The 17,462-nt window shown below is 37.5% G+C and overlaps 1 protein-coding gene across 1 annotated transcript in view; it reads left to right on the top strand.

Annotated features, from left to right (window-relative positions):
* LOC123666766 (ATP-citrate synthase) overlaps positions 1–17,462 on the top strand; it is a 39,780-nt gene that overhangs the window by 18,060 nt on the left and 4,258 nt on the right. Inside the window, exons 6-18 of the mRNA XM_045600819.1 lie at positions 637–895; positions 1,551–1,763; positions 2,679–2,836; positions 4,312–4,474; positions 5,010–5,174; positions 6,294–6,417; positions 6,696–6,793; positions 7,278–7,376; positions 8,054–8,169; positions 13,717–13,857; positions 14,434–14,573; positions 15,764–15,912; positions 17,309–17,398. Of these exons, the coding sequence (XP_045456775.1) occupies positions 637–895; positions 1,551–1,763; positions 2,679–2,836; positions 4,312–4,474; positions 5,010–5,174; positions 6,294–6,417; positions 6,696–6,793; positions 7,278–7,376; positions 8,054–8,169; positions 13,717–13,857; positions 14,434–14,573; positions 15,764–15,912; positions 17,309–17,398 (1,915 nt within the window). The remainder of the gene's footprint in view (positions 1–636; positions 896–1,550; positions 1,764–2,678; positions 2,837–4,311; positions 4,475–5,009; positions 5,175–6,293; positions 6,418–6,695; positions 6,794–7,277; positions 7,377–8,053; positions 8,170–13,716; positions 13,858–14,433; positions 14,574–15,763; positions 15,913–17,308; positions 17,399–17,462) is intronic.

The following is a 17,462-nucleotide window of genomic DNA, read 5'->3' on the forward strand; positions in this document are numbered from 1 at the left end:
TATACGAAAACATTAAAAATTTAAAAGCGCATGAAAAATTTGTTACAAAGTTACCTCACATTAATCAGTAAATTTGATTGCACAATGGTTTGTAACTGATGAAATGGTTTTATCACCTCAACAAAGTAAAAAATACAATATTTTAACTCAGCTGTCAAAAAAACTGCCGTATTTAATTAGTGTGTATTATGTTTATAATCTGTTACAATTTTTCATTCGTTCAATATAAAAGTATCATCTTTAAATGACAATAATACAACGAATACGTTAGATAAACGTCATATTGTGTGCCATTACATGACATGTAGTCAAATCGCCAACGTGTATATGACTCCTATGCGACTATATAGGTATTTATATGACTTACACGAAACTCTTATCGCCTTAAGTTGAATAAAATGGGCCCTAATGCCGTCGAGTAAACGTTCTAATGTCGTTTATACGATTATACTAAATAACATTAAGTTGTCACCAAAACGTCTACTCAACGTCGTAAATGTTTGTTGGGTTGTACTCAAAACTCGAAACCAAAAGCGAATCCAAACCTTGCTGTAAAAATTAGGGTCATGCTAACTGCCCCAATGAACTAGTCTAAAAATAATAGTGCCATTACCATAATAATCTCTTTTATTTCAGGATATTGACAACCTTCATCCTATCCCTATACCGAGTGTTCGTGGACTTATATTTCACATACATGGAGATTAACCCGATCGTGGTCACCAACGAAAGAGTATACCTCCTAGACTTGGCCGCCAAGTTGGATCAAACAGCTGATTTCATTTGCGCCAAGAACTGGGGCGAAATAACATTCCCCCCGCCCTTCGGAAGGGACGCGTACCCCGAAGAGGCACATATCGCTGATTTGGACGCCAAGAGCGGTGCTAGTTTGAAGGTAAATGGAAAGTTGTAATAATAATTACGGGTGTTTCTGTGTGCGTAAAAATTGCATATACACGCGCGCGTGTGTGTGTGTGTGTGTGTGAAGAATCCAGCCAAATGAGTTTCTTATATTTAAAAATAAATATTTAATATATCAATTCTGCAGTAGTTTCATATTTAAAACGCTATTAGATATATTTATCAAAGTATGTACGATGATAAGTGTACCAGTAATACAATGTGACGCTGCACATATCTTGCTCACATGAAGTCCGCTGCATTACTGACACACATATCAAAGCTGTCTTTTTAAAACTACACACACACGTGTAGTTTCGCGTCGATTGTGTTGATACAGGCATTAAATTAAACCATATACACTACATACCACTTATAAGCTGTAAATATCGTGTATATAGCTTGTGATTTAATTTTCTGCCTCTTGACTTATGAATGTTTAATGAATGATTTCAACTTCCCTTGTTTGATTGCCTTGTGTCTGACTGCTTACGATGATGGAGTAAAACAAAGCGTGTGTGTGAGCACAGACGTGGGTGTATATAGGTGCGTGCGTGTCCACAGACACGGTGTGCGAATTGGTGTGCGTCCGTGGTGTACACGGACACGTGTGCGTGTGTGTAGAGCGACAGCACTGACCCTGCCCGCAGCTCACGGTGCTGAACAAGGCGGGGCGCGTGTGGACGATGGTGGCGGGCGGCGGCGCGTCCGTGGTGTACACGGACACGGTGTGCGCGCTGGGCGGCGCCCACGAGCTCGCCAACTACGGCGAGTACTCGGGCGCGCCCACAGAGAGCCAGACCGCCGACTACGCGAAGACCATCTTCAGCCTCATGTGCCGCGACAAGCACCCCAAGGGCAAGGTGAGTATTCCCATGAACCCCAAACAAAGATCTTTTATTTTTGTTATATTTTGTTCCTTTGAAGATTAAAGCTACCGTTGTGGTAACATTAAGAAACACAAATGCTCTTATACACATAATCGTTTGTTTCTAAAGTAGACATCTTAATGCCTTTGTTATAGATAACAGCTGACTGATATACTAGCAGCTATATTTCTTTTGTGGTCTAAGATCCAGGCTTAAGAATATACACCCTCGTATGTTTAATGAAACTGATTCCATTTATTTGCAAAATAATACATATATGGACATTTATATGTATCTGATTGGTTGCCTGATGAAATCACGGACAGATATTATATGCATAAATTATGAAAGTGAGTTAGTTCGGCATAAAGCGTCCAATCACAATGAAAGGATCATCCGGAGCATTTCATGAGACCTCCCCCATCTCCTCGAGTTTTCACGTATTAATTCAGAAATCATTACAGTCTATACAGTCCACTGCTGGACATAAACCTCCACAAGTTCACGCCAAAAATAAGGTGAACTCATGTGTTTTGCCCATAGTCACCACGCTGGGCAGGCGGGTTGGTGACCGCAGGGCTGGCTTTGTTGCACCGAAGACGCTGCCCGTCTTCGGCGATTCAGAAATATGATGTTAAATATTTATTTGAAAAAAAAATCTCCTGTGCACCACGCACTATATTTCAATATAGCTCGAAAATATAATTATAACGATATTAAGTACGCAACGAAAACATACGAACCTCTAATGCCCAAGCGAAGTATTTTTGAAATCCCCCCCCCCCCCCCCCCGCAAGTATTAAATAGTTTGGGTATGTTCCATTAACTATAGGTATACAAGCGTTTTGTTACTTTTTCTTAGTAACAGACGACCGATGGTGTGTTAAATATATTTATCCGTGTATGCAGGTTCTGATAATCGGGGGCGGAATTGCCAATTTCACAAACGTGGCGGATACTTTCCGAGGCATCATTACCGCCATCGAGACATACAAGGACGCGCTGCTGCAGTACAACGTCACTATCTTCGTGCGCCGCGGGGGGCCCAACTACCAGGAGGGGCTCAGGTGAGAATCTTCATTTTCTATATCAATAAAAATAAGGTAGCATCCTGTAATATCCAACTGCTGGACATAGGGCTCTTTTTCCGTCTAGGACATGTGTTCCCAAACTTATTTTGTCTACTGCCCACGAAGAGAATAAATTATTTTATAGTGCCCCCTTTGAGCAATCTTTTAATGAATATTAATTGATATTCACAATTTGAAGTCGAGAGTCCTTATAGATTAAATGACAAATCGCCCTCAAGCCTCTACATAACGGCACCATTTTTTTTTTCTAGATCTCTTACCGCCCTTAGTACTGTTCGAAAGCGTATAACTCAACAACGCCTGGAACAATTTTACCAATTCTTTTCTTAAAATGTTCGTTGAAGTCCAAGGATAGTCTTTACGGTTCGAATAATTTCCGTGAAATCCCTAAAAACAGCCCTTTTCTTTTTCCCATACAAACTTTTTTTTTACTAAAAATGTAGAGTGAATTGGAACTTTATTGCTATTCAATAAAGTTCTTGTTAAATAATATATTATATTAGGGCGCGTTTTACGTAAGTTATTAATGATTAAATTGACCTTATTCGTAGACCGCATTTTAATTTAATTTACATACAGTAAACATGGTATTAACTAGCTATTTCACATTACCTATTATATTGTTGCGGGGGCGTTAATAATAATTTTTTAAACTATCGACTCCAAATTTGGTACGAATCTCCTATATGTGATGTAGAAAATGATCGATGAGCGGAGTTTAGGATAACTCATGCCCAATAAGGATTACGGGGGTGGGCGTTAACAATGAAAATTTTAAATGTATGTAACTCCGAAACTACTGAACCAATTTTTATCAACTTTTTTAAGCATTTGTAATTTGGTCCAACTTGGGAGATAGGGTAGTTTTTATCTCAATTGGACCCGATAGGTGGCGCTGCTATTGGTTTGTAACTCCGAAACTACTGAACCAATTTTTATCAAATTTTGTACGCATCTGTAATTTTGTCTGACTTGGAAGATATGGTAGTTTTATCTCAGTTGGACTAGGTAGGTGGCGCTGCTATCAGTATGTAACTCCGAAACTACTGAACCAATTTTTATCAAATTTTGTAAGCATCTGTAATTTTGTCTAATTTGGAAGATATGTTAGTTTTTATCTCAATTGGACCCGTTAGGTGGCGCTGCTATCGGTATGTAAGCTATCAAATTTGGTAGGTTTGGTAGGTGGTTTTCCGGGCTGGACAACGCCTGCCGGGTCCGCTAGTAAATAAATAAATAAACTTCCATTTTGCCATTTTAAAAATTCCATAGCTTGTGTAGCATAGTAATTTTGTACTAATAATAATCTAAATGAAAAAATTCAATCCACTTTTTAAGCTATCACGGAAAGTCTCGCCACGTGCCTAGCGTAATCGACCTCCTGAACGTTTGCCAATAATGGCAGTAACTTTAGCGAAATAGTTATCAAATGAAAATTCCATGTGTTCCAGACAAATTCGCGAAGTGGGTCACCGACTCCGTATCCCCATGTACGTGTTCGGACCGGAAAGTGACATGACAGCCGTGGTCCGCCTGGCGCTGGGCCACGCACCCATACCCCCCGACCATCAGCTAGACTACGCGCCCAAGCAGCTACCCAAACCGGAACCTGGGGTATGAATACACTACCCCTACCTACACGACACATTTTATACCGGTCACGGAATGTACACACAAACTATTTTGTAGGGTGTACTGATGTACAAGTGTCTTTAAAACCTGTTGAGACAACAATGTCGACATTAAACTATCTGCACCAATAACTCAGACCAGCTTTGCGAAATCACCAAAGTATTTAATATAGTTTATATTAAAGCATACAAAAAAATTGTCATCTTGAAATGTCATGCCCCATTCATTGTCAAATGAATGCGGCCTATCACACCTGAACACTTCTCCGCTACGTCAGACACAATCAGCTGTGCTGAATAATAATGTAAAATAGTCTCTTAACGTAAGCAATGCGAAGGATTTAAGCACACAATTGTTTTTGTTAATTAACTGTAGTCACTAACAAACAAATGCATAGCAGCCCCATTATACCATTTATTTGTGTTCTAATTTAAAACAAATTGTTCATTTGTTAAAACACAAAGACCAACTTATATTCTTATCAGTAACTGTCATAATTATAAACCTCTCCCCACAGCCGGCGCCACAAATAGACCTTCCAGAACTAACAGACAAGCTACTAGACCTGGCCTGTCAATCAGCTCCTTCACGTCTGGAATTGGGTCAGCAAGTATCTTCAAGACCTCTGTTCACTGACCGCACCAAGGCCATCGTCTGGGGCATGCAGAACCGCGCGATACAGGTAGGCTTTATTATATAATGCTCTGTCGTCCACTGGAGTAAGATCCTTCTCCTACATGGAAAAAGAGGCCTATGCCCAGCCGTGGGATGTTACGGACAAAAGCGTGTCACGCTAAGGGTGCTGTGATTAGCCACCGAAATACGTGTATATCATTCATTTTTCATTTTGTGTATACTGTGTATAATAAATTTTTGTTGCTAGTAATTTGTAAATTGGCCAAAGAGTATTAAAATTAATAAAAAATGTGCATAAACTTTTTATGGGAGATGCCTGAAATAAATTACAATTGAATTTTGTGCTAATACCATAGAATGCCTTCAGATTTGCCATAAAATGAATATCTATATAGATGTAGCACTGCTTCTAAACATTTATTATTTATTTATTACTTACTTACATCTAAAACTACGTACGTACGTACAGAATACAATTTATTAGACAGCGGGTTGCGGGTTCAATCCCCACAATGGAAATCTATTACACACATGATAACACACGATAGCAATCGTTACACATAGTAGGGAATAATATATCCGCCAACACACAGTGGAGCAGCATGGTAGCATTGCTCTAATCCTTCTACATGGAGCAAGAGATCTATGCCCAGCAGTGGGATGTTACAAGCTGAATGTAGGTATAATTCAAAAGCTACTCCTCAGATCTCATTCAAGTTTAATAGGAGCACAGCATGACAAGCGCCAGTTTTCGAATAATCATTACAGCCTATACAGTCCACTGCTGGACACAGGCCTCCACAAGTTCGTGCCAAAAATGGCGTAAACTCATGTGTTTTGCCCATAGTCACCACGCTGGGCAGGCGGGTAGGTGACCGGCAGGCGGGGTGGTGTCGAATAAAAGAGTCATTAATATTACTACACCCAGTAAAATGTGTGTTACAGCCTACATCCGAATCCGAATTCGTTCGTATTATTTTTGGTATAGCGTGTTTTCCATTTATTCCCACGGGGGGGCTGTTCTAAGTAGGGGGGGGGGGGGGGTAGTTGTTTAAAATAGAATTACATAATTATAATATGTACATATTTATTATAATCTGTTGTTGTTTTAGTGGAAACTGTTAAGTCATTAAAGTGTTTATTTAATTTAATTTTTAATTTCCAGGGCATGTTAGATTTCGACTATATATGCCGGCGCGCGGAGCCGTCTGTAGTGGCGATTGTGTATCCCTTCACAGCTGACCACAAGCAGAAGTACTACTTCGGTAACAAGGAGGTCTTTATACCAGGTACAATATTTTATTTTAATGTTATTGCAATTTAATTCAAAATCAAAATTATAACTTTATTCGAGGAGGTTTCGCACTTTTGATATGTCATTTTGGAAAATAAATTTATGTTTATTTTCAAGAATTTAATTATAGTTAACTGTAGTCCTGCAGAGAACAATCAATAAGAAACTCCACGTTTGCTATTTTTAAAAAAGGCTGTCAATTCAGTTGAAACTAAATCTGTCATTTGATTCGTTACAAGAGCAGAGACACAAACGATCACCTTTGCTTCGCAGTGTTCAGCGACATGGATGTAGCGATGCGGAAACACCAAGAGGCGACCGTGCTTGTCAACTTCGCGTCCCTGCGCTCCGCTTATGACAGCACCATGCAGGTACGTACACACGCACACAGACGGACACTTACACACACAGACAGAGACACACTGGAACTAACTGGATTTAATCAAACAATTATATCAAAGCAATTACGCATTCTGTCTGTAATATTTTTATAGTACTACAGAGGTGGCAAACAAACCTACGGTCCGTCCGATGGTAAGCGTTACCGTAGACTATGGATGCCTTCAATACCAGAAGCATATTGAATGCGTTGCCACCACCGCACACCGAGCTCCCAAACTCTGGCATACAGCGACTACCCTACCACAAGACCACAACTCTACTTGAGAACAGTATTATTTAGCTGTGGTCGTCTGTAAGGTCGAGGTACTTCCCCAGTCGAACTACTTCAAATTTTGAGCAGGATATTAGCTGCTGTCTCTTCCTAAATATGCTACAATGCTAAATATGCAGCTATTCATCATCACAGCGTACGCTAGAACATAATGATGCTAATTATCTTAAAATGTTTTCCAGGCGATGCAGCATCCACAAATCAACACAATCGTGATCATAGCGGAGGGAATCCCCGAGAATATGACGCGCAAGATCATCAAGCTAGCGGACGCCAGAGGGGTCAGTTTTAAAACTTTTATGGCTATTGATTATTCATTTTTTGTTTAAATATATTTGTGATGAGACTTAATATAATGGTATTTGTTTTCGAACCAAAGAAAAAACCGATTTCAATTTAAATCGATAATTAATAAAGGGAATGTCAACGTAGGTAGTTGAAAAAATTGTTATATACAATTAATACGCATTATTAGGGGTCACTATAAAACTAATCGTTAGATCTCGCTCAAATTTAAATGGATGGTTCCATACACCCAGTAAAACTTATGAGGTAACACGCATATATAATCGTTAGCTTGCAAACGAAAAAAAAACCGACCTCAATTACATTGACAAGTAATACAACGTTACTTAAGTAAGAAATAGTCAAGTAAATATGTATAATCAAAGATTACTCGAAAAGTAGTAATCAGATCTCGCTCAAATTAAAAGGCACCACACGACATGAACCGGCTTTCGGATAGAGAAGGAGTAATCAAAATCGGTAAAAAAGGTAAAAAATTATGAGGTAACACATTATTAGAAAAGACATGCATCTTCTTTTTTTTTAACTTTGTTATAACATCCTAAAAATATCCTGGAAAAGGAAAAAACTTTTTCTATTCACAATAAACTTCGTAAAGCTGTTACAAATGGATTTGATGTTTGACTAATTACGTGCTCGGTCGTTTCCACAGGTGAACATAATAGGGCCGGCGACGGTAGGCGGTATTAAGCCGGGGTGTTTCAAGATCGGCAACACGGCGGGTATGATCGACAATATCGTGGACAGTAAGCTGTACCGCCCTGGCAGGTACGTACTGTAATGGATGACCCGGCTTCCATATATAAGGGAATAATTCTTTCAATATTGATTTTGTAGATGAAATAATATTGACACAGTTTTAGATTACAATAAGTAATGTACTAAGAAGAAAATTGATGACTTGTTAGCGTATAGTCGCTAAGAATATCTATATATTAATATTTGGAGTAAAAACTTTGTATCACTTTTACTAAAAATGCGCAGACGGAGAAGTGTGAAATTTCGCACACTTGTAGTTTATACAGGGTGTCCCAGAAATCAACGTCAAGCCGGCAATGGGCGATAGGCCAATTGATGGTGGTTATCAGAAAAATAAGAAAAAAAATATTTATGAATAATTTAAAAAAATAATGGCTTTTTAAAAAAAATCGAGAAATTGACACCCTGTGACAGTCTTTCAAGCTTTGTGACTAGAAACCTTGACTATGCTTTGTTTTTTTTTTGTGTAACGGGTCCCTGAATAACTGTTTTATTAATTGTAATCTAAAATTAATACTAAAATGCCTCAGCTTTAGAAAAACATCATTTTATTGCGCAACCATTACGCAAAAAAGATAACAACATCTATCTTTATGTGACTGTCTTGTAAAAAAAATGTACTACGCTCTTTTGGCAAGTAGCTTTAAAAGATGGCGCATTTAGTCTGGATTCTAAAATGGTACTACATTTAGTAGTTTACACCTAAGATTCGGTAGAAAAAAAATGTAAACCAAATGAAAGTTAATTAATTTTATCACTCAAATGGCTATGGACCGCGTTTGAGTACGAATGCTATAATATAGTGACCCTATTGTGTCGTGTGTGAGCGAGACAGACAGTCATAGTATTGTAAAAAGATGGCGCATTTAGTCTGGATTCTAAAATGGTAGTACACTTAGAAGACTACACCTAACATTCGGTAGAAAAAAAAATGTAAACCAAATGAAAGTTAATTATTTTTATATCACTCAAATTGCTATGGACCGCGTTTGAATACGAATGCTATAATATAGTGACCCTATTGTGCCGTGTGTGAGCGAAACAGTGACACTAGACTTAGAAGACTGTTACTTAAATTTGGACAAAAAAAAATACGGTTGAAATAAAATTCAGTTATTGGAATCAAAGTTTATTCATTCATAACAAATTTTCAAATTGTTTGCCTTCGGCCGAAATGCAAGCCCTACATCTTCTTAAAAAAGAGCGGTTTACAAGACGAGCGTACCTTTTCGAGTTGATCTCTTCAACAGCTGCCGCAATTTTTTCTCGTAATTCGTTTAAATTTTGAAGTGGTTTTTTTTTTTTTTTTTTTTTTTTTATGTCACTAGGTCGGCAAACAAGCGTACGGCTCACCTGATGGTAAGCGATTACCGTAGCTTATAGACACCTGCAACACCAGAAGCATCGCAAGCGCGTTGCCGACCCAATCCCCAATCCCCCCAGGAGCTCTGGTCACCTTACTCACCAACAGGAACACAATACTGCTTGAAAACAGTATTATTTTGCTGTGATCTTCTGTAAGGTCGAGGTACTACCCCAGTCGGGTTTAGAATATACTTTTTCTTTTAACGTTCCCCAGTAAAAGAAGTCGACTGGATTTAAGTCCGGTGAACGGGCTGGCCACGAAATTGGACCAGACCGTCCTATCCATCTACCTCGGTATTCTAGATCGAGAAATTCTCTGACTGAGCGAGTATAATGTGCTGGGCAGTCATCTTGTTGAAACCAAATGCTTCGGTAAATGTCAAGTGAGACGTCTTCCAGTAAATTTGGTAAATGGTTTTCTATAAAATCCAGATTAGTTTTTGACACCCCCGTCCTTGCTTCAATTAAACGGACTGAGGTACTCGGGTCGTAACTGACTTCTTGCAAGACCATGTCTTCATTAGAAGTATTTGGTCTTCCCTCACTAGTCACTTGGTTGGGGAATCGACCCTCTGAGAGTAACCGGTGCACATTTATAAAAACTCGATGATCCGGATAACGTTCACGATTTGGATATCTCTCACGATAGAGTCTAGCCGCAGCAGTAGCATTGCATCTGCATTCCCCATAAATGAGGTGCATGTTGGCATATTCCTCCGTCGTGTACAGATGCGGCATCACGGACACTCACTGTCAAAAGAAACGTTTATACAACAAATCCAGATCACAACACAAACAAGTCCAATAAACAATCCAAAATTGTAAGTACGAAATCAACACGAATACAGAAAGATGCGTAGTAAACGAAGAAGCGTAACGTACTAAAGTATAACACAAAATGGCAGATGCATCATGGTGGCGTCACTATCTGTCTCGCTCACACAAGACACAATACTATGACTGTCTGTCTCGCTCACACACGGCACAATAGGGTCACTATATTATAGCATTCGTACTCAAACGCGGTCCATAGCAATTTGAGTGATAAAAATAATTAACTTTCTTTTGGTTTACATTTTTTTTTCTACCGAATGTTAGGTGTAGTCTTCTAAGTGTACTACCATTTTAGAATCCAGACTAAATGCGCCATCTTTTTACAATACTATGACTGTCTGTCTCGCTCACACACGACACAATAGGGTCACTATATTATAGCATTCGTACTCAAACGCGGTCCATAGCCATTTGAGTGATAAAAATAATTAACTTTCATTTGGTTTACATTTTTTTTCTACCGAATCTTAGGTGTAAACTACTAAATGTAGTACCATTTTAGAATCCAGACTAAATGCGTCATCTTTTAAAGCTACTTGCCAAAAGAGCGTAGTACATTTTTTTTACAAGACAGTCACATAAAGATAGATGTTGTTATCTTTTTTGCGTAATGGTTGCGCAATAAAATGATGTTTTTCTAAAGCTGAGGCATTTTAGTATTAATTTTAGATTACAATTAATAAAACAGTTATTCAGGGACCCGTTACACAAAAAAAAACAAAGCATAGTCAAGGTTTCTAGTCACAAAGCTTGAAAGACTGTCACAGGGTGTCAATTTCTCGATTTTTTTTAAAAAGCCATTATTTTTTTAAATTATTCATAAATATTTTTTTTTCTTATTTTTCTGATAACCACCATCAATTGGCCTATCGCCCATTGCCGGCTTGACGTTGATTTCTGGGACACCCTGTATAGAGAAGGAGTGCAGAATGCTAATATTTTTTTTTTTAAATTGTGCATAAAAATACATTAAATTAATTAAAAAACTCGTAGTAAAGAAATAAATAAATGATTCTTTATCGCTACCTTTCCCTTTTTTGAGTCATTACCTATTTAAACAAATACGGTCGAACTGTTTGTTACATATTTAATAAAGTATCTACATGTACAATACTCATAAGTGAACTGTAATGTTCTTGAAAAATAAAGTTCTTTAAACTTAAACTTATATATATATATATATATATACAGGGTTACAGGAAAAGTCGACCTAGATCCGTTAAGGGCGTATAGTACACACCATTTCTGAATGATTTCACTATGGAACCCCCCATCCTAAACTTAACCGTTTTCGAGATATTCGAGTTTTAATTTTTTTTATGAAAATGCCCAATTTTTCGGCTATTGAATTAAATATTTTGAATTTTTTTGACTCTTATGATTATTTTTTTGGTTTTTTACATGAAGAGTGAGATGCTTAATGACCTTAATGACTAAAATTGCACGTAGGTTAACTAAATAGGTCGTTGTAAACGATCGAAACTTAAGAAAATAAGTACAAATTATAAAAACATATTTTTCTTTTCTGGATATCTCAAAAAATTATTATGGCACTTGCTCTGCAGATGTGCTTAAGAACATCTACATTTTATCAGCTATCCAATGAGGTATAACAACCTAGGGTTGTATTTAAACTCATAGAAAAAAACATAGTTGAAAAGGTTCAGGTAATAGGTCTAACGGGTCGGCTATTGTCCTTCAAGTTAATCCGGTGCGTGTGAGCGAGATAACTTAAGATGTATGCAGGTGAGAGTGAGAAAAATAATGTGCAAAAACAAGATCTGAATTGTGATACTTATGAAAATTTCTTAAGAGGTGACTTAGATGACCTTCTAGATGATCTCCCATTAAAATTACTGCGGGACATGTGGTTTCAACATGATGGCTGCCCTGCTCATTTCAGAAGAAGCGTTAGGGGATGGTTGGACACTAACTATCCTAACAAATGGATTGGACGAGGTGGGCCTTTACCCTGGCCAGCCAGATGTCCCGACCTGACCCCCATGGATTTTTATGTATGGGGGCACATGAAGAGCCTCGTTTACAGTGAGCCCAACCCCCTATCGTCAGTGGAAGTTCTCATAAGACGACATAAGAAGAACATTATAACCACTGGTGTAGTGAAAAGTGGATTACGTGAAAAAATGAGAAAATGTGTGCGAAATAGAGGTGGACACGTGGAACATGAACTTCAAAAACATTAGGTGAATAAATGTTATTTTGAACTGATTTATTGTTTCATTTAGCTTACTACAATCACTGACGATCTTGTAATGATGATGATGCTGAACATAAGTCAAATTAATTAAATAAGCGCTATTTATTCTGACTGCCATGTAGCCTTAGAAACTAAGTTTCACCTTTGAGGGTAATAAATATCCTAGAGTGTTATACCTCGTTGGATAGCTGATAAAATTTAGATGTTTTTAAGCACATCTGCAGAGCAAGTGCCATAATAATTTTTTGAGATATCCAGAAAAGAAAAATATTTTTTTATAATTTGTACTTATTTTCTTAAGTTTCGATCGTTTACAACGACCTATTTAGTTAACTTACGTGCAATTTTAGCCATTGAAGTCATTAAGCATTTCATTCTTCATGTAAAAAACCAAAAAAATAATCATAAGAGTCAAAAAAATTCAAAATATTCAATTCAATAGGCGAAAAATTGGGCATTTTCATTAAAAAAATTAAAACTCGAATATCTCGAAAACGGTTAAGTTTAGGATGGGGGGTTTCATAGTGAAATCATTCAGAAATGGTGTGTATTACACGCCCTTAACGGATCTAGGTCGACTTTTCCTGTAACCCTGTATATATATAACACACAATATTTGACACACACATGCAAGTATACTCTTTTTTTCATTGTCAGTCTGTGGTTAAATTTAGAATAGATTGTAGATTAATATTGTTTGTCTTTACTGAATATCAAACATAACCATAATAGATTCATTTATTACAAATATATATTATGGTCGAGTTTTGACCACTGGGCGACCACTGGGCGACCACTGGTTGTCTTAACTTTGTCATATTTGGGCCGATCCTAAAACGCAAACGCATCTGTCAGTACCTAAATCACTCGCACTCGGCGCATTGCCCTAAGTTGCTATAAAAAAGTTAATTATACATTCTGTCCACTTAAATTAAAAATTGACAACGCATCGGAACAGAAATAAATGTCCACCGCATGAAATTAAAGATTATTATTATTTAGAGTAGTTTTTTTTCAATGACTTACCAATAGAGTTCTATGTGGACGGATCTCGTTTTGTCACGTCCCCTGATCTGCCAAGGATCCCATGTTAGTCACGGAGAGTATCATTCCAGAGCAAACAATTAATGTCTTTCCAGTGTGGCGTACGTATCCCGTTCGGGCGGTATGAGCAACGAACTTAACAATATCCTGTCCAAGGAGGCCGATGGGGTCTGCGAGGGGGTGGCCATCGGTGGGGACCGATATCCTGGGACTACCTTCATCGACCATCTATTCAGGTACCGTATTATTATCAAAATCAAAAAATAACTTCTTACTTCGTTCAAGTAGTCCTCAAAGTCCTAATTAATACTTAAAGGATATTATAATTAAAGTTAAGCTACAACCTGCCAAACCTAGATTAGATTTTAGTTAATAACAGTGATCTTTTCTCAATATACACGTTTTGATATAATCATCCATTCTTAAACGTCATATTAAAATATAATATTGAAATTATATTGTTTAAATTACCAAATTTAAAAAAAACATCTGTCCGCCCATCATATCCCACCATCGGTCGGCTTTTTAAGTTCCAAGGTGGTAGTGGAACTGTCTTATCTCTTAGTCGCCACTTATGACAACCATGGGAAGAGGGGGGTGGCTTTAAAAAGTAAAGAAATATTGCTTATGTTAAACTTTCTACAATTCTACCGAAACCACATCATTTTACTTACTATTCTAATGAACTATCTATTCTATCTCGACGATTGAGGATGACGATTCAGCCTTTAACATCCCACCGCTGGGCATAGGCCTCTATGTAGTATCTCGCATTTATTTACTTACAAGTATTATATTTTCTGTTTCTTTAGATATGAAGCAGATCCCAACGTAAAGATGCTGGTGTTGCTGGGGGAAGTAGGGGGGGTTGAGGAGTACCACGTCTGTCGTGCTATACGCGACGGTCGTCTCACTAAACCCTTGGTCGCCTGGTGTATAGGAACCTGCTCGGGTAATTATCTATACAAATAAAAATGAATGTTGCTAAGCGCATAACTTGAAAACGGCTCGACCGATTCGGCTAATTTATTTTTTTATATGTTCCTTAAGGCTCTCGAAAGATTTTAATACTAAAACAAAAATTCAAAAAAAAAAATTTAATAATATTTACAATTAACTTTTGACAGAACGAAGTCTGTCTAGGCAGCTATTTCAAAATAACATTCAAATAACTGATTGACTAACGCCGAGTTGCACGATAAGAAATTAAAATTTAAGTCGTGATTAAACTAATTTAATTGCAAGAATTGTATGATATTCTTGTGATTAAATTAGTTTAATCTCGACTTAAATTTTAATTTTGTTTCGTGCAACTCAGCATGATTCAGTCTAAAATGTTATCTACTGCTGGGTATAGGCTTCTTTTTACGTGTAGGAGAAAGAAGTTGTGTGATGCCACGCTGCTGCAATGCACCACTATGCTATGACCAACGATATCTGTCAAATGTTTACGATAACAACCGAGACCGACAGCTTGACATGCTCTCCGTGAGACAGTGAGAACCACGAGAACAGTCACATAAACTGGAAACAAATATTTGTACGAAAATAAATATTAGCTCGAGCGGGAATCGAACTCGCGTTCGAATTTCTAACAACTGCTACCTCTGACTGGTCTATTGACATAATTGGCTCTGACTCGGTTGTGGGCTTCGTGTGCAATTATATATATGTAATTGTGTTTGCTCGCAAACGAAAAAAAACAACTTCAATTACATCGACAAGTAATACAAGGTATGTAGACGAAAAAAATTAACAAACGCACTAGTCGTCACTACGATTTTTGAAAGTTCCCCTCGATTTCTTTAAGATGCCATTATCAGATCCTGTTTTCCTTATCATGGTGCCACCCTTAGGACTTGGTCCTTTCCAACAAAAACGAATCATTCAAAATCGGTTCATAAACGACGAAGTTATCCGCGAACACATAAATATATATATATAATTATATACGGTTGAATTGAAAAACATCCTCCTTTTGAAGTCGGTAAAAACAACGTAGACATTGTACAAAGTTATCGTACCTGGGGTATATTAGACCTCAATTAATTAACGAGCTAAAATACCTAATTTATTTTACCTGGGGTACATTAGACCCCATTAGATAGCGGCTATTAAATAAAGATGCGTGTTTTATTACAGACATGTTCACATCGGAAGTGCAGTTCGGGCACGCGGGCTCGCTGGCGGGCTCGGCTCTAGAGAAGGCGGCCGCTAAGAACAAGGCGCTGGCCGCCTATGGGGCCGTCGTTCCTGATTCCTTTGACACGCTGGGAGCCGCCGTCAACAAGGTAACACACACACGTACACACATGCATAACAAGCACACACGCACACACATGCATAACAAGCACACACGCACGCACATGCATAACAAGCACACACGCACCGACGTACATATTTACCGATTACAATTACATTATAGTGTGGTGGGTCAAAAGATGAATCGTCAAATGTAGCGCGCACAACTTCCAAAAAATTCACCAAAATGAATAATTATCTACTTATAGTTCGCGTCATGTAAAAAGAACGCTGAAGGAAAATGAAGGGGGTGCGTTTGTGCATGCGTATACTCGCGCACAAAAGTACTATTGTTTTATTTTTTAATTAGGCTTTCTTAGGCTTCTTTAGGCTTTTGTAGATACATTAAAAATAATAAAAATACCGGTGCGAATACTTCGAACTAAATAAGTATAATAATTATCACTTTACAAAATTACATTTTTTTTTCAAACAAAAGTCGTTATTAAAATGTCGTATTCAAAAATATTAATTATCTGTACTCTCGATATTCGTATCTTAATAGTTTTTATGTATTTAAAATGATAAATTGATATTTTTTTAGTTATATAAATAGTAAATGGAGCTTTACAAATGTCCGTATGCTAATGTGTTGTGAAAGTAAGTGATAAATGCGGAAAAAACGTGAATTACGATTGACAGTGGTTTGTTTACCAAATAAGATTGTTTCAAAAAATGGACAGTACGAAAAAGTTTTTTCAAGAGTTGGCAGCACTGTAAATCGCCTTTTGCGCATTTTGACAACCAGCGTTCTTTTTACATGACGCGAATTATATATTATAAATAATTTTTCTCACTTCTCTATTTAAAACTATGTCGTAATTTAAAACTTTTGTGCGCGATAATAATTTGAGTCGACGTCGAACTGTCAACCGCTGTCAACCAATAGCACACCGGCAAGCATGCGACACGTGATAAACACTGCCGTCCCCTACCCCGTACCACCAAATAGACCGATAAATCGCTTCTGCGCAGCTTCAAGGCCAGCGTTCTTTTTACATGACGCGAACTATAACCGACTTCAAAAAAGGAGGTGGGTTCTCAATTCGATCGTATATTATAATATCTTTTTTTTGTTGGAATGGAGTTACCCCAAGAGAGGTACCACCAAGATGGCATCCCAGAGAAATCGAGGGAAACCTTCGAAAACCGTAGTGACGACTAGTGCGTTTGTTAATTTTTATACTTATTTACGTTGTATTACTTGTCGATGTAATTGTAGTCGGTTTTTTTAGTTTGCGAGCAAATACAATTATTTGTGTTCGTTATTATTAGGATAAGGTTTTATATAAAATAAAATTTTAGTTTAATGAATATAAATAAAAAATAAAAAATATTATCACTTTTTGTCATTAGTAATTTATAGATGTTTTAAATTTTTTACAGGTGTACAAAAAGTTGGTGTCGGAGGGTAAGATCATCGTGAAAGAGGAAGTCGAGCCTCCCAAAGTGCCGATGGACTACGACTGGGCGAGGGTAATATTTATTGATTTTTATAAGGCATAAAAAACAGTTAGTGACATAATCCATAAATAACTCT

The sequence above is a fragment of the Melitaea cinxia genome, chromosome 27 (genome assembly GCF_905220565.1).
Source record: "Melitaea cinxia chromosome 27, ilMelCinx1.1, whole genome shotgun sequence".
Lineage (NCBI taxonomy): Eukaryota > Metazoa > Arthropoda > Insecta > Lepidoptera > Nymphalidae > Melitaea > Melitaea cinxia.